The following is a 22,579-nucleotide window of genomic DNA, read 5'->3' as shown; positions in this document are numbered from 1 at the left end:
GTACCAAAAATTCAAAATAAACAAATAAAAAAAAGAACATATTAACGAGGCACAATAGGTCAAATAAAAGAAGCATGGAGAGCCTTGCAACAATAGTTCCTGGCAATGAATTTTTTTGATTGAGTGCCACAACAATGTGAAAAAAAAGTCACATAATCATGCTGGAAGAGCCAAAAGAGAGCAGTCATTTCGACGATACTAAATGGCATTCCTTCAGAGCAGTCTTTGGTGAAAGAAAACTGGGGAAATGCGGAGCTGCTATGAAGCACCCACCAAAATCAGACTCAATCTGAAGAACGTTACATTTCTTTGATTTTGGACAATAAGAAATCAGAGGGCCAGAATCCACTTGCATCAGCAGCTCACCACTTCTCCATGTAAGAATTGGGAGGACTGCATGATTTGCCAAACCAACTGGAATGTGATCTGCAGAAAAGCTTTCTTTAGTCCACGAACTGCCAACTCCATAATCCTTCATCGACCATATGTCTAGATTTGCAGGGCAAATAGTATGATATACACAAAGGCAATCTCGCAATACTCCTAGACTGGTCCAAGAGCTTCTCTTTCCCATATATGGGGGAGGTGGAACTTGATGAACTTCTTCATCACACAAGTCAAATGAGTATATAAAATCAGGATTTTGAGAATTTTCAACTATCCAATGAAGAGCACCATTAACAGCAGCCCCACTCAAGTGGGCTACATTACTGAATTCTGACCACTTCCTACCCATTGGAAATGGAGTATGATTCTCTATAACTCTCCAATCTTTATCAGATCCTATAGTACAAACATGAGCTTCAGATTTTCCTGGATGCCACTTTTTTGTGAAAATTCTCAAGATTTTGTAGTGGCCTGTCAATGGACTATATCCAAATCCATACACATCTTCTCGAATATTTTTTTCCACCTTTGGTATGGGAATTGGAGAAAATTTTCTGAGGAGTAGATTACAGATAAAAAGAACACTGTAATTCGGCATTGAGTTGGAGGATACAGAGAAACAAATCAACCCATTACAAGAGCCTAAGAAAGCCACTCTATCATCAGAGAGCCGAGCAGGTAAACCACTCTTATAGTTAAGTTGATTGTCATTATTGTCACCTGCTTTAAGCTCAAGAAAAGAGCAAGCAGAGTCTCTAGTCGAAAGCACAAGATTAACAGATTGTCGAGCTGTGAAATAAGTGTCAGCAAAATGAGGATCTGAGATGAACCTATACCAGGTCTTGCAAACGCTTTTGATGCATAAAATGGTGATACTTGGTACCCTTGATAAAATGTTTACCAAAATGAAGGTGGGTAGATCCATAATGCTAGTACCAGCATTCCTCTTATTATTTGGTGAAGTAATTTCATCTCTCTTGCAACCCATTACAAAGTTTAGCTCCCCACCAACACCCTAAAAAAGAACTTTACAGTTAAATGACCGAGATCAAACAGACCTACCAGTCAAAGTGAAAACAACTTTAAGCAAATCTAACAGAACATTAATGAAACTCAAGTTTCTTCTTTACCTGGCTCACCGAATTCAGAAAAATAAATAAACAAAAAAGAAAAGCGTGGCAGTTTAAAAGATCCACTGAAAAAACAATCCAAGTTCAATGCCACACTGCAGACCTAAGTTGACAACCTAATTTTGATGTAGATTCTCAAACAAAGCAGCCCGCTGACAACAAAGGTGAGCATGAGAATTAGTGCTTCCCTTATTTCCTGAAATAAAAGCACTTTTTGATAGTTCAATTGGTAATAAGAGCATAACCACATTTCTGATTTTAATGCTGCTGTATAACAAATTTACAATAACTAAGCCATGTGAGGTCATAAAATGTCCAAAGCGTATTATGATGATAAGGCCAGTAGAAAATATACCAATGAGCATGGTGAGCAACAAACACAAAAATTGTTAAGAACAGAGCAAACGCCCAATATGTAACATATAACATAGCAGTTCAGCTAAAGCCCTGTGAACCATTCGAGCTTGAACCAGAAATCTAATGTGAAACATGTAGGATCTTGCAATCATCCACCATTCAAGCTTCATGCAGTGTTATCATGTGGTCTACAATCTTGACTGCTAAAATTACATTTTTAATACAATTTTCTACAACAATGTCATTGTTGTCTTATTGCTCTTCCATATTTTTGAAAGTTAACGACCCCGTCCACCAACTCAATCCCTAAGGTCCTACATTGCTGATGTCTAAGTTAATACCAGATCAACCCTCAAGATTACCACCAAAAATTAAGAATTGGAAAGAGTTCCATTTCCATCCAACAATGACTTACAGAATGAAATATGACCAAGAAAAACAAATTGCAGACAACCAAATTACTAAACAGCCATATACGTAGAGTACAATATGCTGAAGTAACAATCGATATATTCCCTGGGTATCATCATTTAATGGGCTGAATAACAGCAATACCAAGGATTAATCCCACACCAGCTTCATAAATTAAATATTTTGAAGAAATTCAATCATCACAGCTTTAAAAGAGTCTGGATAATGTTATTTTTCCATGTTGGTTGCATTCTAGTCGGTAAAACCACTAAGGTAAGATAGCAAAATGGAAACCTTTAAGTACCCACAAGCAACTCATTCAGACAATAACGATGGGTACCTTAAAACATAGCCAACCTCCATTCAAAATTTAATTGTAAGGAAATTCCTTGCACATTCTTAATGACAGCAACCTTAAGTGTGCCCGTAGCATTTCCAACACATTTAAAAGATAGAGGATTTCTAGTTGGTTGTAGATATTAAATCAATAAAATTTTGCCTAGAGTTCTTTAATCATTATGGCCAAATCAAATCAGTATCCAATAAATCCGTTGTGCACTCTATATACGAAGAGTAAGCAACTAAACTAGGTACAATTAAAACACAATGATAGAGACAAAAAGGAAAAAATAGGTAATTTAAATTTCAGTACCTCCACATGTCCTGCCTCTAGAACATCGATAAGGGAGAGAAAGCACGGGTGGAAAGGAACTGGTAAGGAACGGAAACGGCGATCAACTTTAGTCGCCACTTCCATGGCAGTCTTTTCTTCTATGTTGTAACAGATCAAAGGCCCATAATCAGGACACATCAACATTTCACTTGTCTTCCAAATCAAAGTTGGATGATATGGTCTTCTATACTCCAAATCTTGTGGAAGGCAACTGTCCATGATAGTCTCCCTAGTCCAAGACTCCACTTCTCCATACTTCATCATCCACCAGATGTCCATACCAGGAGAAGATCTGGTAACTTGAAAGACACAAAGACAATCACGTAAAACTCCCAAACTTGTCCAACGATTTCTCTCTACCATGCCATGGGGATGAGGAACAAGCCGAACCTTTTCCTCACCAATGTCAAACGAATATATAAAGTCAGGCTTACTCAAATCACCTGATATCCAATGTAGAGCTCCATTAAGAGTAACCTCACAAATTTGGACCGTAGAAAGAATTTCACCCAAGCATTTTCTAGCAAGTGGAAATGGAGCATTTTCCCGTAAAACCCTCCAATCATTTCCAATCCCTACCGTGCAAACCTGAGCTTCAGTTTTACCAACACGCCATTTCCTTGTAATAATCCTAAACAACTTATATTGTCCAGTTTTTGGACTAAACCCAAATCCATACACCTCTTCACGAATTCTTTTATCTACTTTTGGTTGTGGAAGCAACACATATTCCCCAAGCAATGGATTACACACATACAATCTATAGTTCTGCTCCTCCCCATAGATATAATGAGCTAAACAAAGCAATCCATTACAAGAACCCAATATTGTCACTGATCCCCTGGAAAACCCATCTGGGGTTCGACAAATTTTCGGGGAAATTCGTTTGCTCGTATAATCATAGCCTCCTTTGAGTTCAAGCAAACAAAGCCCATTTTTTTCCACGGGTAAAATAACACTGGTAAATGTTGGTTTTCTCAAATAAACACTAGCAAATTCAGTGTCTGAAATAAATTTGTACCAAGCCTTGCTAACCCTTTTGCAATCAACAATGGTAGAAATTGAAAGTCTTAGAAAAATCTCAACTAAAATGCAAATGGGAAGGTCTAAAATAGAGATTGAAATACCGTTACAGATCCTTTCTTTTGCTGGTGAAGCAGAGGACTGTGTGATTTTTCTTCTTTTCCAATCCATCATTCTGATTTTTCCTCGTTCTTTCACCTCCAATTCTCCATTCTTTGCAGTGGTCAGTATGAAGGCAGCAAAGCTACCCTATTTACCAAATTGGGGAGTTTCAATTTGTGAATTTGGCGCCTTTTGAGGGGCAAAATGCTGACCTAATACGGAGCTGATTTTGGCTGTTTGTTATCCCATTAGCCAACTACTTAGTACTTACCTTTTTTGAAAAAATAATAAATTAAAATACTTTTTTTGTTTTGCTACTAATATATTCGATTTAAATGACTCATTCTTCTTATTGTAGCAACCAGCAATCTATAATGGGATTTTTTTTAATACAAATGGAAGTCTCAACCAATATAAATTTGGAAAAATTTTTACGGTCTGAGATAGCATTGTATCTCTCAAAAAAAACAATAGTTTAATATTTCAAATTATCTATACTATATATATAAAGGGAGAGGAGGGAATTTGGTATAAATATTTTGTTGTCATTTTATGTACTTGTATATTTACCCTCATATAAACTATTTTTAATTACATCAACTATCAAACACGTTGTCAGCAAAACTTCTTACAAGCATTTTGTCATTTATACTATTTAAATGTATTTTTCAATATAATTACGCTTAAACAGTAATTACCAACATGACAATCATTTTGACAGACCAATTTAAAGACTAAAGTTTGCATTGACAATAAAAAAAATTATACAAATTTCATTCATTGCAAATATTATACAGACCTCTTAAGTCATTTTCGGCTAGATTCATGCCTTCGCATGACATTTATTGCATCTCATGCATTTTTTTCTATTTTTATGTTATTTTCATTTGAATGATATTTTTCCTATTATTATTCTCTTACCCGTTATATGTTTGGACCATATCATTTAGGCTTGTATTTCATTTTAGAAAATTAGAAATAGACTAGTCCATTTTGCTTGACTAGATTAGAAGAATCACTCTTCAAATATGAAAAATAAATGAGTATATCTTTTTAACCTTAGCACGTTCGTATTTCCTTTATAAAAAGGAAAATTGAATCATGAATCTTAACATCCCGTACCCGTTATGTTGCATTTCCTTTTCCTAGGTCATGTATATTTATCTATATATTTTATAAGTTCTTGTTCGAGTCATATCTTTTACATATTCATGACCTCTTTTAAGAATCATTCTTAGGCATCACAATTAATGTGATTTACACCAATTAAACTTTGAAAAGATATTTCAACCCTCCCGATATCCTTTAGGTCTAGATTTGCACCACATAAGAATATCCAAATGTGATAAGTTTTATAGGTTAGATTAGAAAATTTTTTGACTAAATCTCGCAACTAGTTTTGATTAGGTTGAAAGGGTGCCTTAGATTTGAACTTATCAAATCTTTGCCTTCCCTTTTTTTCAACTGTGACTTCCGAACTCTTTTTTCTTGTTTTCAAAGATCTAGAATCGTCTAAAAGGGATTTTATTTATTATTTAATTTGGATGATTTGGTACACCTTAACTTAATATTAAGTGGCGACTCCAACTTTTTTCTAAAAATCCTTTTTAGACTATTATTTTGGACCCAAACCGCTGCACTTTACATGTCTCATTTTAGGTCCTTTTTCTTTATTTATTTTCTAAAATAAAAAACTAATTTTCAAATAAAAACTAAATTTATTTTTCAAAAAATGGAGGTCGACAGTAACTAAACTTGTAACTACCCCTCAAAACTTATATAAACAAGAATAAGAAATTAAGAAAACTTTCACACTTTGATCACATACTTTCTTCTTTTCCTTGCTTTTTTTTTTTCTCATTAAACTTTATTCGAGCAGTGAACATGTCTTTTGACGCGAAAACAAACATTGGTAGATGCATACCCCTGATTGCTCAATCAAATCACAAACTCTCGTTGCTTTGCATACTCTTAATTCTAACACCATTTTACGCGAATGTCAATATTTGTAGATGCCGACCTCTGGTTACTAAGTGTTTCGAATCATTGGAATAGATGCTTATGTCATCAACAATCATATAACTTTTTTTTTCTTCTTTTGTGAAAGCAAATACACATTATTTGATTCTTGTAAAAACTAAATTTAAGGGAAAAATCACAAGAAAAATTTCACATTCATCAATCATACCAATCACCCAACTTACATAAACAAATCAAGAGCAATACATTTCATGAATTTAAGGAAATCTCAACATGATAAACTCCACTTTATAAGACATTAAGTTTCCTAAAAATCAAAATCCTTCACTTACATAATAACAATTTCAAAGCATCTTACACATAATCTCATATCAATAAGAATGACACAACCAACGATACTATTGGTACTAAATTTTTAAAAATTTTGGTAGAGTTTTTCCTTGTATTTGGGCCATTCTCCATTCCAACAATCCCAAAATTTAACATTTCAATCATACCAATATCACCAACTATCAAAATTCTTAACAAATATATTAATTTTCACATGAATACTAAGGAATGCATTCAATTCCAGTCAATCTTACCCACACACTTACATTACACATTATCCTTAATATGAAAAGGTGAAGGGAAAGAAAAGAAATACTCCCCTGATGTAGTAGGTGATTTATCATGGTTTTGTGTCATTAATTTTCAAATATCTATTGAAATGCTCATTTTACCTTTATTCTTTAAACTTACAAAATGAAAATGAATACACTTAAAACACACCAAAAATATAAGAAATTTAACAAATTGTTGGGTTGTCTCCCAACAAACGCTTGTTTATAGTCATTAGTTTGACTATTTTACCTCATTATCAAGGAGACTTGTCAGAGAGTAATCTACCAATTTAGGTCATGGTAGATCTACAAATGATAACTCAAATGAATGAACCATGTATCCAAATGATAAGACAGTAGAAAAGGGTATACCGATCTCAAGTGTTTGGTAGATATCACCTTGAATGTGTACCACTTGAGAACTCATCAATGGACTTTTTGAAGGGATTACTTGAGAAATTTTATCTTTGGAACTTGCTTTCTAAGCACTCCTTAAGAGGGGTTAAAAATAAACCACTAAAACTCATCCTTTGAGATTCAAGGTTAGTTCCAAAAGAATTATTATGCAAGGTGGGTATTTCTTCATCAATACCACAATTAGATTCATCATGATTATCAAAATGTAGTCCACCTTCACATATGACATTTCTACCATTTATGCTTATTTGAAAACACAACTTCACACAAAACATGCAATTAATCATATATTCTACCAAAATGTGAATCCAATTCTTCCATTCTATCCTCCAACCGAGCAAAACGTTTGTCTATCTCATTGGCTAGCTTTTCAAGTTTTGAATTCATATCATGAATAAATTTTTCTATAACTAGCTCCCAAAATAGTTTAGAATTGTTAGTTAATTTTGCTCTTTCTAACTCTCCAGGAAAAGGTGTATTAGCCAACTTATCAATTGTCAATTTTCAAGATGGTTTATAATCTTGTTGGATATCAATATGTTGAAAATCATAAAAAATTTGAAAATCATTAGAAGCACAATGATCATACCAACCAAAATCATGCATATTGCCCCCAATTAAGGTCATGGTGATCAACAAAAGAAATGCAATACCCGAATCCATCAAAGTAATCTAGATATTGTGCTTGCATACATTGATAATCAACGTGATAACCTCCACACAAAACACAAACCATATAATTGAAATTTGAAACATTAACATTTCTATATTATTCAACCAAGTGTATCAAATTGTTCAATTTAGCATTTAACCTTACTATGCCATTATCAAAAGGCATACTTGCATGATTTGTGACAGCCCCACCTCCCCCTAAGGCGAACCAGAGGGTTCGGCGGGCCGCCTGCCCAGCTCTCGCCGGGACTCAGTCATTCACTACAGTCCTCAATTAAATTACAATATAAAAATCAAATATACATCAACTGGTCCACAAATACACATCCGTCTCCAATAATTACATGTCACAAATGCAGCGGAAACTAATCCCAAATATACATAAAATAATTCCAAATCCAAAATTGTACAAAGTTTAGGCCATCCATACACGTGCACAAGTACTACAAGTCCTTCCTTCGCCACGAGCCCTGTGGAGGGGAATAAATAGTTTTTGGGGTGAGCTAAAAGCTCAGCGAGTAACCAGAAAATCATTAATCAAATCGGTTTCACAATAGTTCATTTCAATGATGTCATATAGCAATGATGTCATAAATTAAATGATAAATCCGGAAACAACTACATCATTTGCAAAACAGTAAATATGGATTATCAATAATTCAAGAAACATTTACAATGGAAAGCGATAGTAACATTCATGAAAGGATACATTCATTCTCCTGACATTTCCTCGCTCATTTGGTCATTCATTTCATTTCATTCACCCCGTCCCTGGCTTTTGGCCAGGCTCCACCAACCTACATAGGTAATACTCGAGTATACCAAACGTTCACCCAAATTCCTAATCGCCTGACCGAGTCCGCTTCTGGCTCAAGACGACCGGTAACAAGGGGCAATGGCCAGTTCAGCCCAAAAGGCTTACATTCATGCGCAAGTAACATTTCAATCGAAAATTTCACATTTATCGAGGTCGAGTACGATAAAGTACACACTCGCCTCGAAAACTCGTTTTGGAAATCATTATAAGCGCTTAACACGTTATCAACCAAAATACAAGTCATGAAGTCAAGAAATATAGCAAACAAGGCACACTCAAATGCCAGCACACATGATATGCAAGAAAACATTTCAAAAGTAACTTTGGAAACAGTTCAAAAGTAAATAATGTAAGAAACGGTTCATAAATAACTTTAGAAGTAGTTTGAGGTCACTCACCTCCACGGCTCAGGAACCAACCATCATATATCATTGTCTTGCTCAAATCCAAGTCTTAGATCACAAACTCAATGCAATCAAGTCCCTTCAAAGTTCGGACAGCACTTCCCCTGAATTTGCTAACTTTCCCAGCCATCATGGCTTCATTATTCTTCTCATTCAAACCCAAAGATACACACACAACAACAAGTTCATCCAATAGCCATTCAGCAAACTCCAAGTAGTACTAGTACAAGTCAAACTAGGGAAAAGTCCGGAAATGAAAGTTAAGCTCAAAACCAGAAAAACAGGTTTTGACGTCATTTTGCGGTAATGGTACCAAAGGTGCTACGATTGTCGGATGAAGGTGCAAGACCCACCATTTCGAAGCTAAGAGATAGGGGTACAATATTGTAGAAGGTCACTCAACTCAGTTTCCAGTGTAACCAGGTCAAAAATGCAAGATGCTATACCAGAATCACGAAAACAGGTTTGCAAAACGCATTCTAGCGTAAACATCATAACTCAGCCTACACAAGTCCAAATCCAGAAATTCCAAAACCAGCTGAAAGCTACGAAACAGGGTTACATTTCATCAGAAGACCTCAACAACCAATTCGGAAGCAATTCCAGCGAAAACAACCAATTACAGTCGCAGATTTCCAATTCTGGGTAACCCAGAACAGCAATAGTAATTTCGACTTATCTCATTCCACGCTACTCCGATTGACCTGAAATTTTGTAGGCACCTCTAAAATGTCATTCCCTACAACTTTCATGTTTTAAGAAAAGGCCAATTCGGCCTCTATCTAGGACCTAAAAATTCGGACAGAATGTTTATCACAAAACCCTCACTTTTCAATTTTTGGTCCAAAACAGAAATTGGTTGCAATTAATCACTTCTTCCACCTCCTAGAGTTATTAAACATCATTTCCAATCATCATACATGACCCATAATCATATCCATATGAAAACAGAAAAATCCCCAAAAATAATAAATCTTCATCATTTTCAACCAAAATCAGGAAATCAACCATAAAATCACTTATTCAACCACCACCAATCACTAATTGAACATTATCAAGATCAAAGGAAAGGTTCCTTAGTCACTTACCTTACAAACCCAAGAAAAGGCCCAACTTAGCACATTTGCTTCTCAAACCACTTCACTACACACCTTAATACTACCAAGAGAAAGGTTTTTATGGAGCAAATCCAAGTTTAATCGGTTAAATTGTTTGATTGGAGCAAGAAATGAAGAAGTAAGATGAAAGCTTTCCTTTCTTTTCTCCTTGTGAAGCTCAGCCAAGATGATGAAGAATGAAGGTAATTTTGGATCAATTTGGTACTTATTTGGTAAAGGTAGTAAGATGGTCAAATGTCAAAGTCCAACCTTCAATAACAAGGTGACACTTGTCACTCTTTAAGCTTGAGATTATCTTCTTGTCTCTCCAAGACAAATATCTTAACACCTTGTAAAAATAATATCACTTAATACAAAATTCCAACAAGTTGTCAAAAATATAATGCATTTACCGCACTTGCGGGTCCCACGTCCAAAATACGCTTTTAATTTCTCAAAAACTAACCGATACTAGAAAAATCATTTTTAAAACTATTTTTGCTCATAAACGTTATCTGGGGAATTTTTCTAATCAAGAAAATGTAGAAAAGGCGGGCGTTAAAAAAATAAACCCTAAAAAATTAAAAAATTTCCGGGTTCTCAAACTCATTTTTTTTCGGGGCGTCACATGATTATTATGAATTTCTCTATTATTATAGTCTTGAAAGTATGGAGGATTCATTTCCTTTCTTCCTCCTATCAAGCCTCGTCCTTCAAAAGAATCTATCTTTCTCGTTTCCTAAAAATACTTCTAAACACCTCAAAAGTAAGATTAGGTAAGAAAAATAGATGTTAGTAGCACACTCGATAAAAACAAAAACAAAACACAACAAAACAAAATTCAAACAAACACACCAACATACAAACGAAAAAAAGAGATAGAATAACACAAGAAGTCAAATAAAAATGTCTAAACTAATAAAGTTACTCTTCACGTCGATATTGCTATAAATCTTCCCCGACAATGGCGTCAAAAATTTGACGTGCGTAGGGTATGCATATAACAATAAAGTTCAATCTATAGTCAAATTTTAAATTTATAATCTTCTAAACTACCTCACACGTGATTTTTCGCAAGTATACGGGCGTAAGCGAGTAAAGGATAATTAGGGTCGAATCCACAGGGAGACGGACAACTATCGGCACTACTAAAGTTTCTCTGTTATTTAGACTTTCAACAAACTATAACTAACAAATCTAAGCTATTAATGGGAACAGAATACAAATGAAAACTCCTCGGATAATGGAATCTCTGTCTACTTATGCTAGTGCAACTTTCTGACTAAATTAGTATTAAAATCTTGGCTAAGCCATGGTGTAATTTCCTTATGTACGTTGACGGGTTTTAAATATAAGTATAAGTTTAAATCCAATTTATATCCGTTTTGACTGCAAGTATACAGGTCAACTAGTAATTTAGGGCATATATCGGGTCGATCCCACGAGAAAAATTGGACAATTACTGGCACTACTAAAGTTTCTCTATTATTTAGACGATCAATGAATTAAAAGAAATAAAACTATGCTAAACTTATGCAAGAAAATAACAAATGAAAGCTCCTTAGGTTATGGTATTCCTAACTACTCATGCAAGTGCTACTTTTGGATCATTGAGTACTACTATCTTGGTTAGTTATGGCGTAATTTTCTTATACATGTGAAACCTACTTTCGTAGTAAATCAACTATACTTATAACTAATCCATACCTACGCTCGTGGTTATGAAATTAACTACAAGTTCATTTATTCTATGAAATTACATGAAATGAATCACTTAAACCACAAAGATACTCCTTTACTCTCGTGAGTGAACTCCCTAAGTTTAGCACTTCTTGAACTAGCATTAAATCTCAATTTTCATTGAAAAAACAACACCTTTAGATAATTACAATTAATGGTACCAGGTTAATCATGATTTAAAGAGCTAAAATGTTAAATAATTTACTCAAAATAATAGCATCAAATAACCAAATAATAAACACTAACAATCATAGAAAGTTCAACCAAACCCAAGGCATAAATTTTAGAAACACATAATAAACATAGAATCCATAACTTGCATATTAACTAAATTTAAGAATCAATTACAAAAGATAAAGATTTGGAAGGTAGAGTAACCCTTGTCACATGAGCTCTCTCCTTGCCTTCTTCATCCTCCAACTTCATCTTCTTCTAGGTTCTATACAAGAAAGGATAAACTAGCTAGAAACTAACTATCCTACACTAACTAAACTAAAGAGCTAAGAAACAAGCTAAGAACTATATTTTTATGGTGTTTCCTTTCTCTCCCCCAAGCTCTCTTGATCCTTGTAAGTCCATGGCCATTTATAGATGAATGTAGTCAAAAAATGAGGCTTCAAATATCCCTTTTACAGCTGCTAAATGGTTGTCACACGTCCATCAATTTTTGTGAATTATTGGAGGAGGAAACAAGTTGTACAAGTGGAGAGCAGCCATTTCTGACCAAAATCAGGCCATAATACGGCTGGATTGCTCCCCTGCTTTTCTTTGCAATTTCTGTTCAGTCTTCAAGGCATTCCAATTTTGCATCAACTTCAACTGAACTTTTCACGATGATAGAAGCTGAATTAACTCTTGACCAAAACATAAAACTTGTAATCCTTTGAGTTAGCTTTCCAATGCATCAAGAATCATCTCATTTGGATACGTGTAGGCTGAGAAATGACTGAAATACCCTTCATTACTCAATGTCTCATTTCAGTTTTGACCATATAAATTGGCTACTGTAATTCGACTTTTTGACCTGGAAAACCTTCAAACTGGATTTTGATATCTTCACAAGATTTGTAGATCTATCTCTTATCTTCAAAATAGTTTAAGAATCATCTTAATTCGATCACTGTAACTCAAGTTATAGCTGAAATACAAATATGTGTCAAAATTGTCAACTTTCCTTTTCATCCAAATGAAGTTTATTTTCAACTCCTATACAAATTATGGGCAAAATGCAAGTAAAAAGTGACATAAACCTCATTTAATTACTTAAGAGCATTTTAAACAAATTATAGCCAAAATGATAAATTTTCTTCCTATAATATAGCCAAAGTGACTAAAAATAATATAAAATGTCATTCAAATATAGCTCAAATTAGTCACTTATCATACGTGATATTTGTTTTCGCTGGTGTATCAACCATATCTATAACTAATCTATATCTACTTTTGTGGTTATGAGATTAACTATAAATTCATTTACTTCTATGAAATTACTGCGAAACAAGCTACAAAAGTGTATTTCTACTTTCGTGAGTGTATTCTCTAGGTTTAATACTTCTATGAACTAGTGTCCAATTTTAATTTTTATTGCAAATCTAACACCTTGAAATTATCACAATTAATGGCCAGTTAATCATGATTTTGAGATCAAAAGTACTGAATAAATTAATCAAGATAATAGCTTAAAATAATCAAGAAATCAATACTTAGAAATTATAGATAACTCAACCAAATACTCAAGGCATAAATTTTAAAACAACATCACAAATATAATATCCAAAACTTGCATTAACAAAATTTAGAATCTAATACAAAGATTAAGAGGTGAGGAAAAGAAAACCCTTGTCACTAGAGTTTCTTGAGGTTTTCCATCTTCATCTCCATCGGCCTCCTTGTGGAGCCAATACAAGAGTGGATGCACAACAAAAGTCCTAAACTAGTCCTATAAACTAATAGAAATGAAGAAAAAAGTTATAAGTATTGTGGGTTTGTGTCTTGCCTATAAACTTTTGTTTCTCTCTTTTGCTTCAAAACTTTCTCCCCCTCTAAAACCAACTAGAAACTAAAGCTCAAAAGCTTCCTTCTAAGACTAAAGGCTCCTCTATTTATAATTTTCAAAACTTCTCCAATCTTTCACCAAAATATCTTTTGTGTCTTGAAGAGTTAAAAATGTGCAATGGAGTGAAATAAAGTTGACAAAAATTGATGTTTTGGACCCAAAATGTAGCTGTCAAAACGTCATAGCCATTACAGAAAAGAAGGATGGAAAGCTGATTGCAAGTTGTGTAAGTTGCGCAACTTATTGATTTTTCCTGATCAAGTATACCAAGCGGTATCCGAAGCGAATTTCACTATCTGACACTGTATATTACTAAACACTCTTCTTCAGAAAATCCTTTAAAGAGTATCTGGCACGATTATCTGGTTTGACTCCCTTTATCCGACGCCGTATGCTACTCATCACCCTTTCTCTTGCAAAACATTCTAACGGGTATCCAATTTGGTATCTAACTCGAAATTCATTGTCCGGTCTCGTATGCTTTCATCCAATTTGGTGATGACTTTTTGTAAATAGTCCCATATTTTTGTTGCTCTTTCATCCCTACCAAAAATGATAAATTTTAACAAGTAAAAGGGACGAATTCACAAGTCTTCTCAAAGTTACTCATGGACATCAAATATTGTCAAAATGGTCTTTCATAATTTCTTAGGAGTTCAAAATTAACTACAAATGATCTAAAATAACACAAACTATTAGGTAAAATGGACACTTGTCATGAATGTTGGCCTCGGATCTCTGTCTAACTGCAACTCTATGTTTCCAATCTGCGTATCCATCAATTCTATTGGCAAGACAAAATTTGTCTCCACCATATCCCTTAGATCATTGACTACCAAATAAGTTCAAAATTTAATGGTCCAAATTTGACAAGTTTCACCACTAAAAGTTGAAATATTTGACAAAAAATTTCTTTCCTATCATGGTTTTGAACTTATAAAAAGATCCTCACCGAATACATTCACTCTCAAAAAAAGACTCAAGCCCTTAAGATATAGGCTCTAATACCACATTGTTAATTTTTTGGGGTATAAATTAAGAAACAACACTTCAGTGTTGCAAAAAATACTTATAAGAGACTTGTATTGAAGGTAAAAATAAGTTTATGTTATTCATTCTTCAACTCATTATTTATAGTGATTACATGAAACAAACTAGCAAATATCTACCTAACAATTATCCAGAAAAATCTCAATAAAAAATAATCTTTTATTAGTAAATCTTAGCTAAAATATTTGTTAACAAACCAACATGATCTTTGATTAACAAATATCTTGACTACAAGATTTATTCTTCTACTAACTAAATTATTTTGATACCAAACATAATCTAAAAAAAATCAGTAGGAAAAGTTGGCATATCTCAACAAACATGTTATGTCTCCTGTGGTGTCGATGTGCTAAGAGAATCCCTTGCCTTAATTTCATGGTGGAGTACCGGAGAGTGGTATAGCAGAGGAGCATGTTGGCGTATGGGTGATGGAGGAGTACGGTGTTGAGGAGTCTAGGATTAAGGTGTATTCGACTGGACCTGAGCTCACTGCCTTCAGGAACATGCTGGTTTTTTTGGAAGGATGAGCTTCTTCTGGTTAGCAAGTCCACAAAAGAGTTTATTTGTGTACCCTCAGTGCATGCCTGCAACTCCAGAACTTTGATGTTTTTCTTGGGCATTACACTCGTTTTAGATCTGTAACTTACAAGGAAAGTTTGATTTCAATAAAGAGAGCCAAGTGACAATCCTGGAAACAAATAATTTATCTCTCCACTGCTCTCATGGAAAAGGGGCAGGGACAGAAGTCCCAGTGGATTGTACCTTATATGTTTACCATCATAGAGTATTTTGTACATGTACCATCATATGTCCATGCTTAGTTCACCCCTGCTCTATACGCTTTAAGCTATTGTCCATGCTTAGTTCACGTACTTGTATGTTCAATCTAAGATTTGGTATGCTACTGTCCTTTGGGGAGCACAATAAAGGTCCATTCTTCAAGCTTGAACTTCATAGCTTACTTGCTTCAATGCTTAAGATTGAGAATTAGAAGAAGGTAAAAATTGTCAAGTTTTTTTCCGTCGATTCCTTGAAATCTACTTTTATTCATGATATGTCGAAAGGATGATTTTCGAAAGATGCAAAATTGATACAATGACACCCTATGTTGTTCTTTGAAGGTCCAATTTGACAGGAACCAGTGTAGTCCTCCTATTGGGTGTAGTACAATTTCGATTTTATGCCCGTGTGAGCGGAGTGCACTCTTTTGAGGCATAAATTGTGTATGGCAAAATTTAATCTTCTTATTAAATGATGACGACCGATGCATGCACTAAGACTGTTCCTAAATTTACTTATGTTGCCCCAGATCCATCTTAGAATACAGTTTGATATTGTAAACAGAAGAGAAGGGCTCTGCAAATATGTCAGAAATGAAAGAACTAGAATAATTTACCCCATGTCCTATTCCAAGAATAAATTTACCTTAGAAATGGTTATTGTTGCAGAATTCAAGGCAATTTTACGAGAAAGGCCAGCATAAATTGGACAGTTTTGACTTCAAATTTTCCAAATAAGATCAGTTATGGAATGATATTTCCTCCGGATGAAAATTATGCAGAGTTCCCGTCCTCATTCCGGGGGTCAAAAAAACTGCTTTTAGTCTCCTTTTAGTCTGCCTAAGCAACTGCTTGCTTGATTCGGCAATGTATTTGACAATCCTGTTTGCTATTGATAACTGCTTGTAGACACTGGAATGTCTGTTTCTGGCAGCTATACGGAGTGCAGTCTCACCTTTTGCACTGGATTCATGCAGCAGGGAAATAATTAATTCAATTTTTTTTTTCAACTGCAAATGAAGAATCACAGAAACGGCTAATAAGTAGTCAATCCAATTACTTTCCTTGGGGACTGAGAAGCCTGTATAACGCAATGGCAACATGGAAATTAGAATTTGGGTAGTGTCAGTAGTGTCTTGGTGGCCACTAAGAAAAAGCTAGTATAATTCCATCCTCTCTCTAGTGTAGAGGAAGCTCTCTCTTGGGGTAAGAGCCAACCTCCCTTTGGTGGGAGTTTCAGCATGTTTTCAAACTTTTTCAAAATCCACACGATCCCGCACTTTTTTCCACAATATTCCAACCATCACCACTACCAATCTGTTTCAGCAATCAATGAAAGATTAACGCAGCTTTAATCATCGCACTCAAGGAAATTTAAGGATGTCTATCCAGGGGGAACACAAAGTTGTCTGTCCTACACTTTATGAACAACTGAAAGCAAGGTAAAAATTGATTTTTCTCTTTTCCTTGCTCCCGTTTCAGAGGTAAGGCCTGTACTCATGCATTAGTTTTTACAGCGTTTTTTATTTGTCAGTGTTGTCTGTTTCTCTTTGTCGTAAGTCTGGCTGGTCTCATTTATTGGGATAGTCTCGATCCAGAAGTGCTTGTTTTGTCCCCTGTTTTTTTTCCGCTTCCTTATTTCTTAGCTACTCTTTGTGCTTTCCTTTGACTATATCGTGGCTGGTAGTTGAAACGGCGTAACTTCTAAGTTCAGAGAGAGCATACCCTATCGCATCTCAGTTTTATCTATGGAGGGTGACCTATCTGAACTATTACAAAGATTTTCGCTGGAAGGGAATGAGATCTCTGGAGCTAAACTGGAGCTGGAGGACCTGAGCAGTGGAGTAAAGGACTGTAAAGGAAGTCTGGTAGGGAGAATCATGGGGGAGAAAATAGCTAATTTCACCGGAGTGAAGAATTTTGTGACTGCAGCATGGAGCTACCCCAAGAATCTGACAGTTATGGAATTGGGTCCAAACCTGTTCCAATTCAATATCCCAAACCGGGACGATAAAGAAAGAATTTTGGCAGGGGGTCCTTGGTTAATGGATAACCAAATCTTAGTGTTGAACAGATGGTCTGAAGGGGTTGAAGATGACTATGGTGCTTTTGTTACTGCTCCTTTATGGGTTCAGATTTGGAACCTTCCCATGCATTGGCTTTCCAAAGAGGTGGGCAGGAAAATAGGAGCAGTATTTAAGGATATAAAGGAAGTGGTTATCCCTCAGGGAGGGGGAAAAGAAGGTAGGCATCTGAAAGTGTTAGTGCATGTTGATCTGTCAAAACCCCTGCTCAGAGGAACATTGGTGCAGGTAGCAGGGTCACTCAAGTGGGTTGCTTTTAAGTATGAAAGGTGCCCGGATTTCTGTTATAAGTGTGGAATAGTAGGACACAGGGAACGGACTTGCAAAGAACGTATAGCTGTTCCAGAAGGTATGCTAGAGAACCAATACGGACCATGGATGCGAGCTGGGATTAACAGAAGCCCAGCAAAGGAAAGAGTGGTAAGGGATGATACGGTGAAGGATAAAAGATATTGGAAGTTTCAGAATGGAGAAATGGTGGAGAGGGAGAAGTGTAGGATCCATTCTGGAGAGGTGCTTCTTAAGGCTCTTAGAACCTCAGGGGTAGGAAATAGAAGTACCCAGGAGGTTACGAATGAACAGGAGGATGAAAGGGGAGTCCTGCGAAATCGAAGTGAACCCTATACTAATGTGGAAACTAGCGGAAGGGAACATGGGCGTAGAGAAGATCCCCAATCCTCGAATAAGGAGAATATTGATGTTCCTAGTTTAGACCAAGTGAATGTAGAGGAAAATCAGTCTATAGCTGAAATGGAGGATATGGAGGAGGACAGAGAAGGTTGCACAAGGTGGCTGGTTCAGGAGAATAGTTTACTAGAGATTCCAGTTCGGATGGCAGGGAGGCAGGAAGAGTCCCAAGGTATTGTAAAGATTCAAGAAGCTATTAACAAGCAAGTCAAAAGGTCTTACAAGAAGTTGAAGTCCCCTATGAAAACACGAAGGGCTCTGAAAGAAAGGAATGATCAGGATAACATCTTTGAAGGAAGAAGGAAAAGGAAGGTTCAGCTATATGATGAGGATATGGAGGAAGCGCATCAGCAAGAGGCATCAGGCAAACGAGCTAAGCCTCTGGAAATAGTGGATTACACAGCTATGAGAGAGGTGGAGGTGGGGTCCTTCCCTAATGGGGCCCCCCAAAGGAAATGAGGGCTCTGGTGTGGAACTGTCAAGGAGTGGGGAGCCCCTTGACAGTTCCCCACCTGAGGGAGGTGAACAACCTCCTCTCCCCAAATGTGATCTTCTTGTGTGAGACTAAGAATAGGAAACTAGTGGTAGACAGGATGGCAAAAGGGTTAAGGTTTGATAATTGTTTTGTAGTGGAAGCAATGCACAAGGCAGGTGGTATGGCTGTGATATGGAAAGAGGACACTAATGTCAGGGAAATCAATCAGACTGCGTTCACCATAGAGGTCAGAATTGAGGATCAAGAGTCTCAGTGCGATTGGTGGCTTGTAGGGATTTATGCGAGTTGTGATCCTCAAATTAGGAAGGAACAGTGGAGAGTTTTGAGGGATAGAAGTAGGCTGTGGGGAGGTAGATTCTTGATTGCAGGGGATTTCAATGATATAGTGTCGAATGATGAAAAGTGGGGTGGAACTCTCAGGGAGGAGAAAAGCTTTAAGGACTTCAAGGATTTTATCAACCAGAATAATTTGATAGATTTAGGCTATGAAGGACATCCTTGGACTTGGAGTAACCACTGGGAGGAAGATGGAGAAATCAGACAGAGGCTAGACAGATGTCTTGCTAGCTATGAATGGGTCCAGACTTTTGAGAAGACAAGATGTCAACACCTGGATACCTTTGCTTCTGACCATAGCATGCTCTTTTTAGATACTGAGCCACATAAGGAAAAAAGGAAGAAGAAGTTCTTTTTTGATAAACGTTGGCTTCAAAGGGAAGGGTGCCAACAGGTGGTGGAGAAAGCTTGGCAGTTGGAAGAGCCTGGTTCTCGAATGTTCAGGGTTACCAAGAAGATCAGAAATTGTAGGGTTGAACTATTGAAGTGGAGGAACACCTTCCAAGCAAATTCTAAAAGTCTGATTGAGGAACTAAGGAAAAAGTTGGAAGCTGTGAGAGTTTCGAATTATGATAACAAGAAAAAAGCTACTGCTGAGATCAAATACCAACTGAAGGAGGCTTATGAAAAGGAGGAGCAATTCTGGTGTCAAAAGGCAAGGATCGATTGGCTAAGAGATGGGGATAAAAATACTAGATATTTCCATGCTTATGTTAGAGGTAGAAGAACCAGGAATAAGCTTAGAAATTTGCAAAGGAATGATGGCTCATGGACGGAGAATGAGGAGGAAGTAACCACAGAAATTTCAAACTACTTCAGTGAGTTGTTTACCAGTGGAGGGAGGAGAGATATGACTGAGATGCTAGAGGGTATCCCCCACTCTATAACTCAGGAAATGAACACCAATTTAACTAACTCAGTTGAGGAAGAGGAAATTAGAGTAGCTCTCTTCTCTATGCAGCCTGATAAAGCCCCAGGCCAAGATGGCATGACCCCTTTATTCTTCCAACGTTTTTGGAGTACTATCAAAGGAGACTTGGTTCCAGCTATTCAGTCTTTCTTTAGCTCAGGATTCATGCTAAAATCCATAAACCATACTATTATTTCTCTTATCCCTAAAATCATGAACCCAACAAATGTGAAAAACTTTAGACCCATTAGTCTGTGTAGTGTCATCTACAAAACCATTTCCAAAATTTTGGCTAACAGACTGAAGCTTGTCCTGGACAAGTGCATAAGTAACACACAATCTGCTTTCATCCCAGACAGACAAATCTTAGATAATGTAATTCTAGCTCATGAGTACATGCAGTACCTCAAAAACAAAAGGCAAGGAAAGGAAGGCTATATGGCAATAAAGTTGGACATGGCCAAAGCATATGATAGAGTGGAGTGGCATTTCTTACAGGCTATGATGCAAAAGATGGGTTTTTGTGCACAATGGATTACATGGATAACTAGCTGTCTGGAGACTGTCACGTATTCTTTCAATTGTAATGGGGAAACCAAAGGCTTTGTAAATCCTAAAAGGGGAATAAGACAAGGGGACCCTCTGTCCCCTTACTTATTTCTTATTTGCTCAGAAGGTTTCTCAAATTTGTTGAGAAAAGCTGAAGAGAGAAAGGATATAAATGGGCTGAGGATAAGCAGACATGGACCAGTCATCACTCACCTTTTTTTTGCAGACGATTCCCTCATTTTCTGCAAAGCAAACAAACAGCAGGCCGCAGAAATCATGAAGATTCTTAAAACGTATGAGGAGGCCTCAGGTCAGTTAATCAATCTAGAGAAGTCATCTGTTTTCTTTAGTAAGAATATGTCTTTGGAACATAGGAGATGCAACAAGGAAAGTACCTAGGTCTGCCTATGGTGATCTCTAGGACAAAAGAGCAAATCTTTGGTTTTATAAAGGAAAACATAAAGAGGAAGATACAAGACTGGAGGAACAAGTTACTGAGCACAGCTGGCAAGGAAGTAATGCTTAAAGCAGTCTCAATGGCAATGCCAACTTATGCCATGTCTGTGTTCAAGCTGCCAAGAAAGCTTTGTAAGGACATAAGTGCTCTGATGGCTAACTACTGGTGGGGAGAAGCAAATGGGAAAAACAAATTGCATTGGCTATCTTGGAAGAAAATGTCTATGAACAGGAATGCAGGAGGTTTGGGCTTCAAGGACATTGAAGCTTACAACAGAGCACTGTTGGGTAAGCAGATATGGAGAATCCTCACCAACCCAAACCTTCTCATTAGTAAAGTGCTGAGAGCAAGATACTTCCCAAAGGATTCTTTACTAACTTGCAGGCCACAACAGAATGCTTCTTGGATATGGCAAGGACTGTTAGGAGCTAGAAGTCTAATCGAGGAAGGGGTGATCAGAAAAATTGGTAACGGGAGAAGTACGAGCATTTGGGGCCATAAGTGGATTCCAGGTTCCAGTTCAGGTAGGCCAACCTCCCTTGGACCTCAAAGCTTCAACTTGAAGATGGTACATGAACTTATAAGCCATCATAGATGGAAGAGGAACACCATCTTCCAGCATTTTAATCAAAGCGATGCTGAGAAGATACTGAATATTCCTTTAAGCCTGATGGGGAGGGAGGACAACTACTATTGGCAGCATAATCCAGGGGGAACCTATACTGTCAGCTCAGGCTACAAATGTTTAATGAAAGAGCGTACCAAAGCTAGGCAGATAGTACCAGAGGCAGCTGGACCAAGCATCACAGGAGAAGGTCAGCAAGTTCGACAAATGTGGAACACCTTGTGGAAGCTCAACATCAAACATAAGGTGAAGATATTCATCTGGAAATGTTTAACAGGGGCACTACCAGTAAGAGCAGCAATTTTTAGGAAAACAAGTTTGGGAGATCCTGTGTGTAGATTATGTGGGGAGGACCAGGAAACAGTTGAACACTTATTGCTAAACTGCCACCACACGCAGCAGGTATGGAAGGCAGCTCCATTACAATGGGATGGTGCTGTTGATCAAACAGGGGATTTCAAAAGGTGGTGGATCAGAATTTCAGAAGCAAGGAATAGGCATGGAGGGATGGAACACATTGGCCTGACTGCCAATATCTTATGGCAGTTGTGGAAAGAAAGAAATAGCAAGGAATTTGAAAACAAGACCAGCTGCTCTCCAGTTCGGACAATTGTTAAAGCTCAAAAAGAGTGGCTGGAGCAAGAGGAAGTTATGAAAGGCAAAACTAGACTGAGCACAAGAGAAACATCTTTAAATCAGGATGAGCAATATCAGGGGAGCAATGAAGAGGACACCATC

The 22,579-nt window shown here is 36.6% G+C and overlaps 1 protein-coding gene across 1 annotated transcript; it reads right to left on the bottom strand.

Annotated features, from left to right (window-relative positions):
- Positions 1-48: 48 nt before the first annotated feature.
- Positions 49-4,256, bottom strand: LOC113751667. The gene is made up of 2 exons (XM_027295757.1): positions 2,938-4,256; positions 49-1,402 (listed from the first exon to the last, which is right to left on the bottom strand). Exons 1-2 carry the CDS (start codon positions 4,153-4,155, stop codon positions 185-187), a joined length of 2,436 nt encoding a protein of 811 aa, XP_027151558.1. The 5' UTR covers positions 4,156-4,256; the 3' UTR covers positions 49-184.
- Between the last annotated feature and the right edge of the window lie 18,323 nt (positions 4,257-22,579).

This window comes from Coffea eugenioides, chromosome 11, assembly GCF_003713205.1.
Source record: "Coffea eugenioides isolate CCC68of chromosome 11, Ceug_1.0, whole genome shotgun sequence".
In the NCBI taxonomy this organism is placed as follows: Eukaryota; Viridiplantae; Streptophyta; class Magnoliopsida; order Gentianales; family Rubiaceae; genus Coffea; species Coffea eugenioides.
Note: the sequence above shows the minus strand (reverse complement) of the source record. Positions and strands in the feature narration are given on the sequence as shown.

What these genes read in the sequence shown, in the direction of transcription:
- LOC113751667 (XM_027295757.1), bottom strand. Translation starts at nt 4,155, where the DNA reads ATGATGGATTGGAAAAGAAGAAAAATCACACAGTCCTCTGCTTCACCA. An exon ending in TAGAGGCAGGACATGTGGAG is followed by an intron (nt 1,403 to 2,937) that starts GTACTGAAATTT and finishes GTTCTTTTTTAG; the next exon opens with GGTGTTGGTGGGGAGCTAAA.